The 18,186-nt window shown below is 39.5% G+C and overlaps 1 protein-coding gene across 2 annotated transcripts in view; it reads left to right on the top strand.

The window, feature by feature from the left end:
* LOC143855710 (smr (Small MutS Related) domain-containing protein) overlaps positions 1–17,932 on the top strand; it is a 79,037-nt gene extending 61,105 nt beyond the window's left edge. For both annotated transcript variants that reach the window (XM_077365790.1, XM_077365789.1), the window contains 4 exons: positions 12,782–12,849; positions 12,945–13,051; positions 13,218–13,288; positions 17,475–17,932. In XM_077365790.1, coding sequence (XP_077221905.1) covers positions 12,782–12,849; positions 12,945–13,051; positions 13,218–13,288; positions 17,475–17,597 — 369 coding nt within the window. In that variant the 3' untranslated portion in view covers positions 17,598–17,932. The remainder of the gene's footprint in view (positions 1–12,781; positions 12,850–12,944; positions 13,052–13,217; positions 13,289–17,474) is intronic.
* Positions 17,933–18,186: the final 254 nt, after the last annotated feature.

Genomic DNA, 18,186 nt, shown 5'->3' with positions numbered 1-18,186 from the left:
TTGCTGCCCCTTCCTAACTCATCAGCTATTTTACCCTTATTTTTTATGTTTTTACCATTTTATAGCCATTTTAAGGTTATTTTTGTTCTTTTGCCCCATCCTCCCATACCCACCCATACTCACAAAAAAGAAAACAAAATCTCATCCAACCCGTCATTTTCTTCTACACACTTTCTTAGCTCATCCTACTCATCTCTACTCATTAGAGTTGATATATTAGCAATATTTTTGTGTTTATTCTACTTTCAAAATACTGATTTTCGACATCCAAAGACTTCTAATTCTAATGTTTGCCTCAAATTTAATGTTTTGACTAATAAAACATGTATTTTTGTTAAATTTAGTGTGTATAGTGGTGTTCGTAACAAATTTCATATTCATGAAAAGGGAAACCATACACATAAAATAAATTGCGATCAAAATTTCCTCTTGCGAGAAGAGGTTTTATTAATTTTAGTAGGAATTGTACAATTCCAGCTCTATTGGCCGTTAATTACATTTCTTGAAGAAGAAAACATCTCTGATCATCCATCAAGAGGTTCCCTATCTAAATACAACTATTGATTATCATCCCAAAAAAGGTCATGGAGAAAGAATTTGACTAATGATTTTTGTTTTTGAGTTATTTTAGACTCTTTTGTAAAAGTTTCTCCGGGAAGAGAGAAACCTTTGAGTCATCTTCGATGATTTTATTTAGACTCTTTTGTAAGAGAGTCCTCTGGAAGACGAACTCCCTTGAGCCATTACATCTTTCTCTCAGATCCTGAAAGAGACAGGTAAAATTTTATTTAGACTCTTTTGTAGGAGAGCCCACCTGGAGAGGAACTCCCTTGAGTCATTTCATCTTTCTCCCGGATCCTGGTAGAGAAAGATCTTCTGTCATCTTTCTCTCAGATCTCGGTAGAGAAAGGTCTTCTGTCATCTTTTTAGCCTTCTGAAAGATACTTAAAAGATTTTCTTTCTCTTCATCTTTCTCCCCAGACCCCGACAGAGAAATGTCTTCTTTGACTTTTTAACTTGTTGGACGAGACGAGGTTTTTATCACCTTTCTCCCCTAACCCCGGTAGAGAAAGGTCTTCGAGTTTCTTTACCATCTTCCTCCCCGGACCTCGGTAGAGAAAGGTCTTCGAGCTTCTTTATCATCTTTCTCTGTGGACCCCAGTAGAGGAAGCTCTTCGCTTTTTGAGTCTCTTGGCAGAGACTCAAAATGACTTCTCTCCTTTTTAGATGAAGTCTACCAAAATGGAAAGAGAACTGTTAGTTCTGGAAATTTTTACCTTTCCTTTCTCTACTTCCTTCTTTTGCTCTTCCTTTGCACAACTTCTTTCCTCTAAAAGATGCGATCCCTTTTCTCCAAGATCGGATATCTATTTATAGAACTCTCTTGAAGTGGTTGCCAAGTGCCACCTCACCCCTTATCCCTCAACTTCATGGTCTCCACTTCCTCTTTTGTGGGGAGTTACATAGCTTCTCTTTTTTCTTTGAAAAGTGAACGACTCACTTCTTCATTCGCGAAAGTTACTTTATTTCCTAAAGTTTAGGAATTTCTCTTCCCTTAGTCGTAGGCTCCCATTTTTTTCTCTTTATTAAAGTAATTTGACTTTATACTTATCCTTTTCCACTTTAGGGAATAAATCAACGTATAGTCATCACTTTTTTTCTCTTTATTAAAGTGATTTGACTTTATACTTATCATTTTTCACTTAATGGAATAAATTAACGGGTAGTCACCCTTTTTTTTTCTCTTCTTTATTTACTAAGGGCTTTTATTATATTCCCTATTTTATAAAATTTTAAGTCCAACAAATGCCCCTCAAGTCTTGTAACTGGAAGGGTTCTGAGGCTTACAAGACTTGATTATTTTGGTAGAAGGGTATTTCAACTATTTTTCTTGACCCGAGGGTATTATGGTCTTTTTCACCTGATTTGATGGTCTTTTGACCATTTTTCGACTCGAGGGTATTCTGGTCTTTTTCTCCTGATTTGGTGGCCTTCTGACCGTTTTTCTAGATCCGAGGGCATTCTGATCTTTTTCACCTGATTTGGTGGTCGTCTGACTGTTTTTCATGACTCGAGGGTATTTTGGTCTCTTTCATCTGACTTGGTGCTCTTCTGACCGTTTTTTCATGACCCGAGGGTATTTTGGTCTCTTTCATCTGACTTGGTGGTCTTCTGACTGTTTTTCTTTACCGGAGGGTATTATGGTCGTTTTCATCTGATTTGGGTGGTCTTCTAGCCATTTTTCTAGACTCGAGGGTATTTTGATATTTTTCACCATATTTGGTGGTCTTCAGACCATTTTTGTTGACTTGAAGATTATTACAGTCTTTTTCACCATTTTTTTGGGTATAGCAGGCCCATGTTTTTTGGATGATCCAAACTATTCATCATCGTGCCTCAAAATAAGTATGCCGAAGAAATCATAACAGGATATTAATTATCCGATTTGTGGAGGTTTAAAATAGATTTATAGTATTCAAATGTCCATGAATTGGATGGTTAAGATCATTTTTTCATTTATTGGATGGCCTTGATGTAGATAGAGTTTGCCTAACAAATTCGCTTCATAGGATGATACAAGCCGTGATATTTTTAAAACAAAGTACTGTACGGGCCATGCATAGGATAATCCGAGCCATGTGTAAGGTGGGTCCATTATTTCATCTCATCTCTAAGAGTATGGACAACATGTTGAACCTCGTGGTCTGACGTGTGACGCCCATTATTTTACACTATATAAGGCCCACTATTATCTGGACAACATGTTTAGGTGCACCATCTTCACCCCATAAATTTTGTAGGCCTACCATTTTTATTAAATTGGATGTCTTGGACCGAACCTGATTTGGGTTCGAAATATTATGTATGGTCCATATGGGGCTCCCCGCTCGATCTGGCCCGGTAAGAGTCAATTTGGGCCCGATAAGAGCAAATTTGGGTTCATATGGCTCGGCCTAATAAGACCTATCATTTTCTTTCGATTATACCCTTTTTCCTTGGATCGACCCGATTTGGGTCCGAAATATTACGTAGGGTCCGAATGCGGCCCGGTTTTTATGCCCCCGGCCGCTAGGTTGGCACTGATAAGGGCAATTTTGGGTCCGACAAAGGTTAATTTGGGCCGATAAGAGCAATTTTGAGTCCAATAAGGGTTACTTAGGGCTCGTATGGTCCTGCCTGATAAGTGTCCATTCCGTATTACAAAGGGGTATTTTTTTTGCCTCGAATTTTATGTATTAGTTGTGCCCATAATTTTCCTCAAGCAAGTACTTACGGGCCACACATAAGATGATCTCAGCCGTCCATTTGATGAAGTGATCCCACTGTTTAAGTAAAATGAGACCCCCATTTAACATCTTTCGGTCATCACACGTGGGGCCCATCATTTTACATCACACGTGTCGTAGTAAGGCAGGCATATTGGGCCATCAGAACCTTAATCCCATTAGGTTATTAAGTACGAAAGAAATCCTCTGTTATGTTTAAAAGATAAGCTCCAAAATAGAGGAAAATAAGGAAGGATAGCGATAAGAGGTGAATCGTGTAGGACCTGGAATAGAGATTCAGTTGGATTAGGTCTCTTTTGACGCTCTTTATAAATAACAGAAGGTGCTCCAAGTAAACAACAATCGCAAAATTGAGAGAGAGAGAGAGAGAGAGAGAGAGAGAGAGAGAGAGAGAGAGAGAGAGAGAGAGAGAGAGAGAGAGAGAGAGAGACGGCAACTTGCATCTCCTCTTCCATTCCTCATCCCCATATCTTTATCTTCTGGGAGCATGAGGTTTCTTCTTATCCTGTTTTTCTCGTTTTTTTTTTTTTTGCAAATAGCGGAAGGTTTTCTCCTTGAAGCAGCCGAGGGCTTTTTTTAAGGGGATACTCCCTTGGTTTTATATTCGTCTTCTAGCCAACCTCTCCTTCCTTTATCCTTCTCGTGTCCAACAGCCGTCCTTAGCCGAAGAGAAAGAAAGAGTGCCACGGGAGAGCTTGGAGAGAGAGACCAGCCTGTCTCTCCCTTCTTTTGTTTCAGGACCATCTCTGCAAACTAGATCCGTTCATTGCTGCTTTCAATATCATCTCCCTATATATATATTTTCTCTCCCCCCTGCATTACATGCACGCTCCCCTTATAACCTGATTTGATGTGAAAAGTGGGCAACTTTATGTCAAATCACGTTATAAGGGGAGCTTGTAAGTAATGCAGGGGGTGAAAATATCATCACCCTATATATATAGAGGAAATTGTTCTTGAGCTAGAGCTCAGATAAGCTTATTTGAGCTCTAGCTCAAAAACACATGTGGCCCCACATTTTCAAGGGCATCCAAAGCATTCATTTGGAAGGTTCTTCGATGGATAGTGTGTGTGCCAAAAATCAGATCGATAGGATCATCCTAACCTAATCAAAGGTGGAGGGGAAAATGGACAGACACTGTGTGTCCATGTTTCTGCCCATTTTTTCCCTCCACAAATGGCAGGGTTAGGATGATGATCCTATAGGGCTGATTTTTGGTACACACCCTTTCCATGGAAGGGCCTTCCAAATGAATGCTTTGGATCACCCAAAAAATGTGGGGCCACATGTGTTTTTGAACACTAGCTAAGATAAGCTTATCTAAGCTAGAGCTCAGGAACACTTTTCTCATACACACACACACACACACACACACACACTTAATCAGCAACTCGCTAACCAATTCTTTTCTTTAAACTCTTTTGCAATATCACAGAGAATTTCTGGGTTTCATTGGAAAGTATGTCCATCTGCCAAGTGTTTGATTTAGTCCCTGTAGGTTTTATCAGCGTGGGTGCAGTTTTGCTTCCCTTTTATGAATTTCTCCATAAAAGGTTTTTTTAATAAAAGTGATTTTCGTCATCATATGAATAACCGACTAGACGAAATCTATTTTACTCATCTCCTGTCTCTTTAGAATTAAATCGTTTTCCATATTTATATCTATAATGTTCTAACATAAGAGTCTAACTAGAATCTGGACCAACATCCATTTTTTGAAATCTTATCCAAGGCATTAGCATGTCTCTATTCACGCCATAGGCCATTTCCCTAACGGTTGCCCTGGTATTATCATAAGAACGCCATGATTTGTTCACACCGACAAAGCTCCAGAAACAGGTAGACTTGCTGGTTGGATTGATTATAATATTGCATTATTTGCTGTTGATCAGTGGGTAAAGATGTTGATTTAAGCATGCCATATCCCTAGGTGCATTGAATGCAGCGAACATGGATGCAATGTATTGCTTAAAACCATGCTAGAAGATCCCGGTGGCATAAAACTTGCGCCTTCCAGAACTTGATTATTTTGGATTTGCTGAGCCTACAATATAAGACCCTTGTCATCAAAGGAAGGAACAACAGGGCTTGGCGTATTCTGTATATTTAAAATCTGTATAAATAGAACTCTAGCGTGTTTCTTACAGACCAATTACTGCGTAGTATATTTTCAGTTTTTACTTCAAGGGTTAGAATTTATAAAGTTTTTTAAAACTACAAGCTATGGAGCCTGTAGTTTTCAAGCTGGAAAATATGATACTTTTCTAAGACAAAATAGTGAGCCTTCCCAACTTAATTATCGAGATATATCCTTCATCAGTACCATCAACATGTCTTACACTTAGGTTTACATTGATGGAAAGTGCAGCTCCGTTAACTTTGTCTCGATCTATAAATAATCTGGCTACATTTGTGTTTCTTTGTTAACTGAATGATGATACATTATCTTACTTGGCTTGATTCTTTATACATCATTTATTTGCAGGTAAATACCGTTCATACTGATTCGTGCCGTGTCAAAGCAGCATGATTTTGATCGAAAACGCCAAGATTTATTTTGGTTGACTACTCTTTGGAGGTCAGTCTAAACGCCAAGATTCACTTTGGTCGACTACTCTTTGGAGGTCAGTCCAAATACTAAGATTCACTTTGGTCGACTACTCTTTGGAGGTCGGTTCAAACGCCAAGATTTATTTTGGTAGATTACTCTTTGGAGGTCGTTCCAATTGCCAAGATTTACTTTGGTCGACTACTCTTTGGAGGTCGGTTCAAACGCCAAGATTCACTTTGGTTGAATATTCTTTGGAGGTCGGTCCAAAGGCCAAGATTCACTTTGGTCGACTACTCTTGGGAGGTCGGTCCAAACGTAAAGATTCACTTTGGTCTACTACTCTTTGGAGGTCGGTCCAAACGCTAAGATTCACTTTGGTTGACTACTCTTTGGAAGTCGGTCCAAACGCCATGATTTAACTTTGGTCGACTACTCTTTGAAGTTCGGTCCATTCACTAAAGTAAAATTGGATTTGAGGTTCATTATCTAAATTGGTCAGAAAACCACTAAATCAGGTGAAAAAGACCAGAATACTCGGGTCAAGAAAAACAGTAAGAAGACCACCATAACCGGTGAAAAAGACCAGAATACCCTCAGGTCAATAAAAACGATTAGAAGACCACCAAATCAGGTGAAAAGACCAGAATACCCTCGGGTTAAGAAAAACGGTCGGAATATCACCAAATCCAGTGAAAAAGACCAAAATATCATCGAGTAAAGAAAAACGGTCAGAAGACAACCAAATCAGGTGAAAAAGATGAGAATACCCTCGAATCAAGACAATCCAATTTTTCTTTAGTGAATGGACCGACCTCTAAAGAGTAGTAGACCAAAATCTAATTTTACTTTAGTGAATGGACCGACCTCCAAAGAGTAGTCGACCAAAGTTAATCTTTGCGTTTGGACCGACCTCCAAAGAGTAGTCGACCAAAAAGAATCTTAGACTTTGGACTGACCTCAAAAGAATAGTCCACCAAAGTTAATCTTGGCGTTTGGATCGACCTCCAAAGAGTGGTCGACCAAAGTGAATCTTGGCAATTGGACCGACCTCCAAAGAGTAGTCGACATAAATGAATCTTGGCGTTTGTACTGACCTCCAAAGAGTAATCGACTAAAGTAAATCTTAGCGTTTGGACCGACTTTCAAAGAGTCGTCGACCAAAGTGAATCTTGGCGTTTGGACTGACTTCCAAATAGTAGTCGACCAACATTTTACTTCCAAATGGTTTTAAGCAATACATTGCATCCGTGTTCGCTGCATTCAATGCACCTAGGGATATGGCATGTTTAAACCAACATTTTTACCCATTGATCAACAACAAATAATGCAATACTATAATCAATTCAACCAGCAAGTCTGCCTTTCTGGAGCTTTGTCAGTGGGAATAGATCATGGCGTTCTTATGATAATACTAGGCAACCGTTAGGGGCATGACCTATGGCGTGAATAGAGACATGCTAATGCCTTGGATAGGGTTTCAGAAAATGGACGTTGGTCCAGATTCTAGTTAGACTCTAATGTTAGAACATTATAGATATAAATCGGGAAAACGATTTAATTGTAAAGATGTATGAGATGCATAAAATAGATTTCGTCTAGTGTGTTATTAATATGATGACGAAGATCACTTTTATTAAAAAACGTTTTATGAAGAAATACATAAAACAGAAGCCGAACTGCAGCCATGCTGATAAAACCGATGGGGACTTAAATCAAACACTTGGCGGATGGACATAGTTTCCAATGAAAACCTAGAAATTCCCTGTGATATCGCAAATGAGTTTAAAGAAAAGAACTGGTTAGCAAGTTGCTGATTAAGAATATATATATATATATATATATATATATATATATATATATATATATATATATATATGGGAAAACGGTTCGTGAGCTAGAGCTTATATGAGCTAGAGTGCTCAAACACATGGGTCTCACATTTTTTGTGGTGATTCGAACCATTCATTTGCAAGGTCCCATCATAGATAGGGTGTGTACCAAAAATCAGGTCCATTGGATCATCCTAACCCCTCCAAAAGCAGAGGTTTAAAATGGATGGTTAGAAAATGGGCTTCTATAGATCCAATGGTTAGGGTTATGGTATGGAGGTGGTTTCTTAGGGACATCCTATCTATGTGAGGTCCTATAAAATGAATGTGTTGGAGGAGTCAAACAACTATGGGAGAAGTGGTTTGTGAACTCTAGCTCACGTTGAGCTCAAGCTCACAAACCATGCCCCATATATATATATATAGAGGAAAAGGATTGTACGCTCGAGCGTACCAAGCTTATGGTGTGCTCGAGTGCCCAATCACATGGGGGCCCACTTTGTTAGGATGATCCAAAGCATTCATTTGAAATGCCCTTACATAGATGGGGTGTGTACCAAAAATCAGCTCCATAGGATCATCCTAACCCATCCATTTGTGGAGGGCAAAATGGACAGACCACAAATCTGCCCATTTTTGCCCTCCACTTTTGGAGGGGTTAGGATGATTCAATGGAGCTGATTTTTGGTACACACCCTATCTATGATAGGGCCTTGCAAATGAATGCTTTGGATCACCACAAAAAATGTGGGACCCATGTGATTGGGCACTCGAGCATACCATAAGCTTGGTACGCTCGAGCGTACGATCCTTTTCCTCATATATATATATATATATATGAGATAGTGGTTTGTGTGCAGCTGCACAGTTAAGCTATTTGTGCATGGCTGCCACAAACCATGGGGGCACCACATTTTTTGGGGGATCAAAAGCATTCATTTGGAAGGCCCTTCCATGGATAGGGTGTGTACCAAAAATCAGCCCTTTAGGATCATCCTAACCCTGCCATTTGTGGAGGGAAAAAATGCGCAGAAACAGTGTCTGTCCATTTTCCTCTGGTCAAGAAAAACGGTCAGAAGACCATCAAATCAGGTGAAAGAGACCAGAATACCTCAGGTCATGAAAAACGTTCAGAAGACCACCAAATCAGATGAAAAAGACCAGAATACCCTTAGGCTGAGAAAAATGATCAGAAGACCACCAAATCAGGTGAAAAATACTAGAATACCCTTGTGTCTAGAAAAATGGTCAGAACACCACCAAATCAGGTGAAAAAGACTAGAATTCCCTCGGGTCAAGAAAAACAGTCGGAAGACCACCAAGTCAGGAGAAAGAGACCAGAATACCCTCAGGTCATTAAAAACGGTCAGTAGACCACCAAATCAGATGAAAAAGACAAGAATACCCTCGGGTCGAGAAAATTGGTCGAAATATCCTTGTACCACAATCAAGTCTTGTAAACGTCGAAACCCTTCCTCTTATAAGACTTGAGGGTATTTGTTAGACTTGAAATTTTATAATATAGGGAATATAATAAAAGCCTGTATTAAATCAAGAAGAGAGAAAAAAAGGGTGACTACACGTTAATTTATTCCTTAAACTGAAAAAGGATAAGTATAAAGTCAAATTACTTTAATAAGGAGAAAAACTGGGTGAGTACACGTTAATTTATTCCCTAAAGTGAAAAAGGATAAGTATTAAAAAAAAGTCAAACTATACATTAATAAAAAGAAAAAGGGGAGCCTACGACTAAGGGAAGAGAAATCCTTAAACTTTAGGGAATAAAGTAACTTTCGCGAATGAAGAAGTGAGTCGTTCACTTTTAAAAAAAAGAGAAGTTACGTAACTCCCTACAAAAGGGGAAGTGGAGATCGTGAAGTTGAGGGATAAGGGGTGAGGTGATAGTTACCAACCACTTCAAGAGAGTTCTATAAATAGATATCTGATCTTGGAGAAAATGGATCGCATCCTTTAGAGGAAAGAGGTTATGCAAAGGAAGAGCAAAAGAAGGAAGCAGAGTAAAGAAAAGAAAGGTAGAGATTTCCATAACTAACAGTTCTCTTTCCATTTTGGCAGACTTCATCTATAAAGGAGAAGTCATTTTGAGTCTCAAAAGGCGAAGAAGATCTTTCTCTACCGGGGTCCGGGGAGAAAGATGATAAAAAAACTCGAAGACTTTTCTCTACCGGGGCCCGAGGAGGAAGATGATAAAGAAACTTGAAGACCTTTCTCTACCGGGGTCCGGGGAGAAAGATGATAAAGAAACTCGAAGACCTCTCTTTATCGAGGTCCGGGGAGGAAGATGGTAAAGAAACTCGAAGACCTTTCTCTACTGGGGTCCGGGTAGAATGGTGATAAGAAACTCGTCTCGTCCAAGAAGCTAAAGAGGCAAAGAAAACCTTTTTCTACCGGGGTCCGGGGAGAAAGATGAAAAAAAGAAAATCTTTTAAGTCTCTTCCAGAAGGCTAAAAAGATGACAGAAAACCTTTATTTACCGGGATCCGGGTGAAAGATGACAGAAGACCTTTCTCTGCTGGGACCCGGAGAAAGATGAAATGACTAAAGGAGTTCCTCTCCAAGAGGGCTCTCTTATAAAAAAATTATAAATAAAATTTACCTTTCTCTTCCTGGATCCGAGAGAAAGATGAAATGACTCAAGAGAGTTTATCTTCCAGAGGACTCTCTTACAAAAGAGTCTAAATAAAATCATCAGAGATGACTCAAAGGTTTCTCTCTTCCGTGAGAATCTTTTGTAAAATATTCTAAAATAATTCAAAAACAAAAATCATCCGGTGTCGCAAAAGGTGTACGTTTAGTGGGCAATCGTTTTCCTTTCTTTCTGCACACCAAAAAAAAAGAACACCTGAAACAAGGGAACACTTTATTTATTTATTTATTATTATTTTTTAGGGAACATCTTTGACATCAAGAGGCGAGAAGTGTGTCCCACCAGGCATGCCAAATATTTGTTCGCAACAAATTTCACATGCTTGAAAAGGGAAATCACACACAAAATAAATTGGGATCAAATTTCCCTCTTGCCAGAAGATGTTTTATTAATTTTGGTAGGGATCGTACACTTCCGGCTCTATTGGCCGTTAATTTTCTTGAAGAAGAAAACACCTCTGATTATCCATCAAGAGGTTTCCTATCTAAATACTACTTTTGATTATCATCTCAAAAAAGGTTCTGGAGAGAGAATTTGACTCTCTATAAAAGTTTCTCTCGGAAAAGAGGAACCTTTGAGTCATCTCTGATGATTTTATTTATACTCTTTTGTAAGAAAGTCCTCTGGAAGAGGAACTCCACTAAGTCATTTCATCTTTCTTTCGGATCCCGGAAGAGAAAGGTAAAATTTTATTTAGATTCTTTTGTAAGAGAGTCCTCCTGGAGAGGAACCCCCTCAAGTCATTTCATCTTTTTCCCAGATCCCCACAGAGAAAGGTCTTCTGTCATCTTTCTACCGGATCCCGGTAGAGAAAGGTCTTCTGTCATCTCTTTAGCCTTCTGGAAGAGACTTAAAAGATTGTCTTTTTTTTTCATCTTTCTCCCCTGACCCCGGTAGAGAAAGGTCTTCGTTGCCTTTTTAGCTTCTTGGACGAGACGAGTTTTTTGTCACCTTTCTCCCTGGACCTCGGTAGAGAAAGGTCTTCGAGTTTCTTTACCATCTTCCTTCCCGGACCCCGGTATAGAAAGGTCTTCGAGTTTCTTTATCATCTTTCTCCCCTGACCTTGGTAGAGAAAGGTCTTCGAGTTTCTTTATCGTCTTCCTCCCTGGGCCCCGGTAGAGAAAGGTCTTCGAATTTCTTTATCATCTTTCTCCCCGGACCCCGGTAGAGAAAGGTCTTCTTCGCCTTTTGAGTCTCCTAGTAGAGACTCAAAAGGACTTCTCTCTTTTTTAGATGAAGTCTACAAAAATGGAAAGAGAACTGTTAGTTCTGAAAATCTTTTCTTTTCCTTTCTTTCTCTGCCTCTTTAGAATTTTAATCTGTTTAAATTTTTATCTATTAAAAAAATATATCCGGTTGTAGCGTCTTTCTTAAAAGAAACACCGAAACGTCCTGTGGAAGTTTCATTGACCAAAACAAAATGCCAAACGAAACGGTATTGACAACTATGCTTCTTAGTTATTTTACATTGGATAAGATGTGTTTATTTGACTCTCGGCTTTATTGAACGTGACAGATCTAAGGGCAATGAGAGCATTCTAAAACTGACCCCACCAAAACGTGGGACCCTCACCCCCAGTGGGGCATTTAAAGGAGGTTTAGCGAAAAGGACACCCTGAGGATGAGATGTTCAGAGCCTTCAAATGAAGGGGAAAACCTCTTTAAGCAAAACTAGAAGCTGATGAAGACAAAAAAAAGTAAAAGAAAACAAGAAAACGAAAAACTCTTCCTTTCAGTTGCAATGAAGAACCGCCTACCTCACCCCACCTCTTATAACAATCAGCATCACACATCCCTTCCTTACGAACTAACCTAGAGAGACTCAGGTAACCATGGGATCATGATATGACCAAACATCTTCCAAAAAATCTTTCCCCTCTCACACAGCCTTACCTAAACTTAACCCTTGGGAAAAGACAAATCCAACACCATTTTGAATCTCTCCATCTACTTCACTCTCTTGTCCCAGCCAACCATTCCTTTCCTTTCCTTATTTCTCCATGTTGATCTACTTCCAAAGAGCTTTCTCTTCTTCACCCAATTGTCATAACCACTTCACGAGAGCACTTTATTCCGTAAGCATAACTTCCCAAGGCGAAGGCCTCCAAACTTTTTGGGCTCGCAAACTTCCTTCCATGTCACTAACTGCTTAATCCTCTAGTCGCGCTCTTCCTTCATCAAGAAGTCACTTTGGAGTTTCTAAATTTTCTTGGCTGCTTTCACCTGGTATAAATTTGTAATCGATGCCTTGCACATGGCTTATAGTCTGTCACGGCCTATAATGTTATTATGAGTGGTATCATGACAACAGCCATTGATGAAGCAGTGGCATTGTTGTGATTTTTATGTCTTTGCCATGCGTGAGGAGTGCCTTAATCAGGTCTGAGATGTGACATGTGTTTACTTTTTAATTTGAACGAATGACTGATTTTGGATTTGGTTAGGGGAAGCTCTATAACAGAAAGGCCCGTGAGGCAGACGAAAAAGCTAGTCGGGAGATATTCGAAGTCAGGTTGGTGCACGTTGTTATAAATAGTTTTCCTTTTTATATGTTTCTTCGCACAAAATAGTGTGCCAAACATGATACCAAGCGCCTTTTATCTGCAGAAATAAGAGCATACAAAATACAGTGACAATTGATTTACATGGACAACATGTTGACCAGGCGATTAGGCTTTTGAAGGCTCATCTCACACTATTTACTTGTGTCCCTTGTAAGCATCTATGTTACCACATTCCTCTTTTATTAATTTCTACTTCCAAGAAAATGCTTTTAATATACTTCCTGTGTACTATTACAAAAAAAAAAAAAAAAAAAACTCTACTTTCAGTTGTTTTATGCATTGTAACTCTGTTGAGATAATGTATTATTTGCTGTAGCTATTCAATTCCTAAATGTAATCACTGGTTGCGGTGCACATGGTGTTGGGAAGGGGAGACTAAAACAATCGGTATGTACCTCTTAGGATTCAAAGCTCATATCATTTTTGTAGTATTCTTCTATTAGTTTCCTTTTCCATGTTCTTTAGTATATGAAATATATTTACATTAAATGTAATGTGGAAAGTATGGTTGGTAATGACACTCCGCAACCACTCTGATCAAATTTTATGAACCAAGTGCTTTATAGATCCCAAGGAATATATATATATTTTGAAAAGTGACAATTTCATTGATATTATAAAGACAATGGGGACCAGGAGTCCCATCTTGCGTTACAAAATATCAATAAGTCTGGATCGGGTATGCCCAGAACCAGTATGGGTAAAGCTAACAGAACAAATTTACAACCATTACACATTTTCCTTCATCACACCACTCTCATGATACCTATCTATTCAAATTCAACGTCATTATCCCATCACTGACACCACTCCCCCAAATCAGATATGCCTGATTAAGGCCCTAAAATTCATCAGGTCACTCCTATGATTGCAATGCAAAAGCCTCACCAAGAACATTAGGCGAACGACCATGGTCACTCCAGCCATAACTGACGGGACCTTCTAACCCAAAAACTCAAGAACCTCTTTACACAAAACGCCAGAAGGACAAACTAGGTGGAAGATTTCTTTAATTCCAGAATTAGGCCTACCACCTCAAAGACAAACACATCCTCGTCCAGACTCAAGATTGAGAGATCCTCAACCTATGGGCTTTGCACTTCTGAAGCTTTCTTTCTAGTAATCATCTCCTCTACTTTCTGGATTCCCATCTTCTTGCCCTCCTCCCAGCGAAGGCATCTTAAGGTCCGTTCCTCCTCCAATAAGTTGATAAAGAGGGGGTGTTTATGCAAAGGGGAGTGTGATTCTTCGATAGTCCATTTACCAGTCAACCAAAAGAGAGCTTCCGGCGACTTGGAAGCCTCTTCTTTTAATAAGTCCCACTGCTGTTTTAAAACATCCCTGGCAACTTCCTTTGGAGTTGGCGAGTGATTGGATGCAAGATCCTCAGCGTATACCATTCTTTCCAGAACTCTGAGGGAGGTCTCTATCTCAAGTAAATCCACTGGCATCCTTCTCTTTTTGCCAATGGCAGAGGGAGAAGAAGATATCGAGTCGCTTGAACTCTCCATATGAGTTCCAGATCCCAAACTCACAGGAAGCAGAAAAAAATTGCCAATCAACAATGTATCGCCTCCAACTGGATATGAAAGGGGAGTTAATAAACCAATATGAAACTCCCTTCATCATGAAACAACATTGAATGCGCCAAAGTGGCGCTTCCATTTTCTCCATTAATTCATTCGTCGGCCCCAATGCTAATGAGGGGTTGCATGCTCCATTCACCGCCAAACCCAAAAAAGTAAGAAGACTTTCCAACTTCCCATACCCTGAAGTAAAACTATGATACCCCGTGTTTATTCTTTCAAACCTATCATTGAATATTTTATCAGAGCTTGGGATCTTTTCTTGACAAACAAGAAAAGGAGACACCTATAGTCCAAGTGTCTGGAAGAAAGACCATCAAAACGTCTTGCTCTTATGCCGAGAGTGCCACGTGTGAAGGCTCACCCTTTTCTAAGTACGGAACATGATTTCCAGAGATGTGATTCAGCCTGGATAGATGTAGATTGTCCCGCAAGATATTAGCCTGGGATAGGCCATTATCCTGATCTGGTAACCCTGGGTTGAAACTCAGATGCCTTTTTCAGCCCAACCTTGGGAAGCGGGTCTTGCAAAATTCCAAAACTGGCCCTTGAATATTTGAAATTTGAATCTTGCTGAGGGGGATTTAGAAAGTCAGTTGGTCGCCTGGCCTAAAGCTCCAGGGAACGCACCGGCGACCTGTTTCCCGTTAGGGCCATCCACGAAGAGTCTCTCAGACCGCCTCCAGGCACCAAAAGAGAGCCTCTAGGATCCTGAATGGAGACTCCAACTATGTAACAGTGGTTGGAAATCCACAATTTCACAAAGGGAGGAAATTTCCAGTGAGGAGCAAAAATTTTGGCTGACACAAAGCACATGCATTGATTGTGAACTCCTTCCATTTGAACTTCCATCACCTGCCAAAAAAGGTTTCCCAGGGCTTCAACCGTCGAGGAGGCCCACATGTGTAATGGAATACCATAAAAGCTGACCCACAGTGTCTCAAAGCCTTGGATGTAATCTGGGGACCAATGGGACAGGGACGATAGGGAAACCCCCCAGTTTCGAATTCCCAGATCTAGAATCCTAGAGGCCATTTCTTCAGATTCAAACACAAAGAGGACCTCGTCAGTGAAAAGCAAGCATGGGCAACAAGAGATGGAGAGTTCTAAGATTTTTTGGCCCACTCCCATAGCTCCTGGAGAGATCCAGAACAATCCTTCCTTTTACCCACTAAACATGGCTTTAAGGATTCCGATTTTATTTGGACCTCCTTACCAGAAATAGAGATCGACAGAGAATCATCATCCACATTAGAAGACGAAATTACCCCAGAGTCAGGCAAAGGATCAGATTCCGGAGTTAACGGGCCTCCAACCCCTAATGTGGTGGGAGCTAGAAATGAAGGCTTTTGTTTACGATCCAAGTGGCAGCACTGACATGTACTTCATCGTTTGAAGTTAGAATAATCGCATGACGAGCAGGACCAATCCCCCTGTCTCTGCCACCGATCAAGCTTTCTGTTTCCGTCTTGAGTCACAGCCACCGGGCGGTAAACTGAAGATGATCTCTTCTTTCTCTGAAAACACCATCCGCATCTAGTCCTCCATTTGAAGTTGTAATAAGCACAGGAAGGGTAGAACCAATCCCCTTGCCTCTAATTTTTTGGTTTCCACCTCTTCTGGTTTCTTCCCGCTCCTCCCTCAGATGATGATGTCATCATTCTTTACCAAGGGCATTATTCCTCAAGGAATTTCTCCGTCTTTGAACATTAGGGTTACCGAGTCCTTCAGGGATTTTTACCGTCCTCGAGGGTACACCAAGGTTAGAATAGTAAATCATAAGATTTTTATCAAGTTTTTATCAGAAAATTAAGAAGTATACGGAAATCCTTAGAATTTAATGAAGATGCGGCCAAATTAACCATGTTCTAGTATTTTCCACATAAAATTTGATCAGTCCATGGCATATCACGGAAGTAATTAACTTTATACACTAGAAAGAACAGTCACATATTGGAAAGATTTTAGCCTTTTTATTGTTACCTGCCATCCACATCTCCACATGCTTAATAAGGTAAAACTGACATTAAAACCATAACAATCATGGAAGTTCATCTCTTTGTGGATTTTACAAGTCATGTACAGTTCTCTCAAATAGGATTAAACTTGAATTGTAATTTGATTTCTGTGGGAAATGACTCAGACTGTAAATCAGGATTTGAGTACTGATTAGGAGAATGATAGGGTTCAAAAGGGAAAAGAAGTTGAACTGCAAGTATTGAATGCTTAAAATTCTTATAGTATGTCATTGTTTCATTTCTTTTGATAATTCTAGTGACAATATAAAGAAGAGCAGAAATAAAAAGAAGTTACCGTGTCGTTGTTTCTAACAGCCATTTCATGATGCTTCCTATATGGTAACACATTTGACACTCGTTGGTGCATGATTTTGGCATAATTTTAAATTTCGGCCAAAATACCGAAATTTCAGATTTCAGCCAGAGCCTACACTGAAAGTACATAAATCCGAAATTTCACCGAAATTTACAAGATTTCCACCGAAATTGTAAAATGTTTTTCCGAATCTTACATGATTTTGGCCGAAATTTCGGTTTCTGTTGTGGCTGAAACCGACATTTAAATCCTTAGCTTTTGGAAGGGAATTGGAAAAAACAATGTAGTAGGAAAGGAGAAGCTAGAGCTTTTACATTCACTAAAAGATCTGTTACCTCTATGTAGTTCTACTTTGACCTGTCTAAAAAGATTTGAGATGGAAATTTCCAAGGTCATGGGCATGGTTGACATAAAAAATTCTTCATATCTATAACATGTTTTTATTGGTCATTCTCTGAAAAATCCAAGGTAATTAGCAGAGCCAAGTGTGGTGTAATTGTTTGTTTGTTATACTACTTTGGCTGTCCTTTTTAGCACTTAAAAATTTTACAGTTAAAACACATCTAGGTAATTTTAGAAGAATTAGGTGTGTATTTTATTCTCATATTTTGGAAACTCATAATTATTCCCATGGGCTGTATGTGTATTAAAAGGTCATCAGCCTCATGGAGAAGGAAGGCATTGAATGGACTGAAGGTAACAGAGGAACAGTGGTCATCCGGTTTAATGGGCAGAAGAAGTTCAGCTTTTTGAACTCTGATAGTGACTCCGAATAATTTGAACTCGGTTGGCCATTGTTATTATATCATTATATTCAGAAGAGGTTGGTAAAGTCTGCTACCTACCGAGACTCTCATGGACAGCATTCAAAAGCTACTTGAAAGGGCTTACAGTTAATTTCAGTGGAATTTCAAACCTTGCATTTGGGCTCCTCCTGAATGAGGTCCTCACATCTTCACCGTTAAAATTATGTACTATAATGCTGCCCCCGTGTTCAAGAGCATGTGGGTGGAGGAAAGTTCAAATATCTTAGGGTAGTATTCATAGGACATGTATTTGTGTATATTTAATGAAATCTAATTTTTTTATCTGAATTATCGTTGATTATTTATGGATGCATGGGCCACTGACCAAATTCCTGAATAGTCATTAGAATCAACAGTGTTCCTCTAAATGGGTCATGTAGTGTAGTTTCCTACAGGGGATTTGCTAGAGTCCATCACAAAAGGCAATTCACAGACGGTCGGTTGCATCTGACAGCAGCCACCCCGTGAATGAAGACAAAATCTGCTGAAAAGTGAGCCTCTGTGGCTTCTGTCAGATACAACACGCCATATGCGAAATGCCTTCTTCGATGGAGGCTAG

The sequence above is a fragment of the Tasmannia lanceolata genome, unplaced genomic scaffold (genome assembly GCF_043159265.1).
Source record: "Tasmannia lanceolata isolate RefF3 unplaced genomic scaffold, GAP_Taslan_0.1 ptg000023l, whole genome shotgun sequence".
Lineage (NCBI taxonomy): Eukaryota > Viridiplantae > Streptophyta > Magnoliopsida > Canellales > Winteraceae > Tasmannia > Tasmannia lanceolata.
This window is presented reverse-complemented; position numbering and strand designations above follow the sequence as displayed.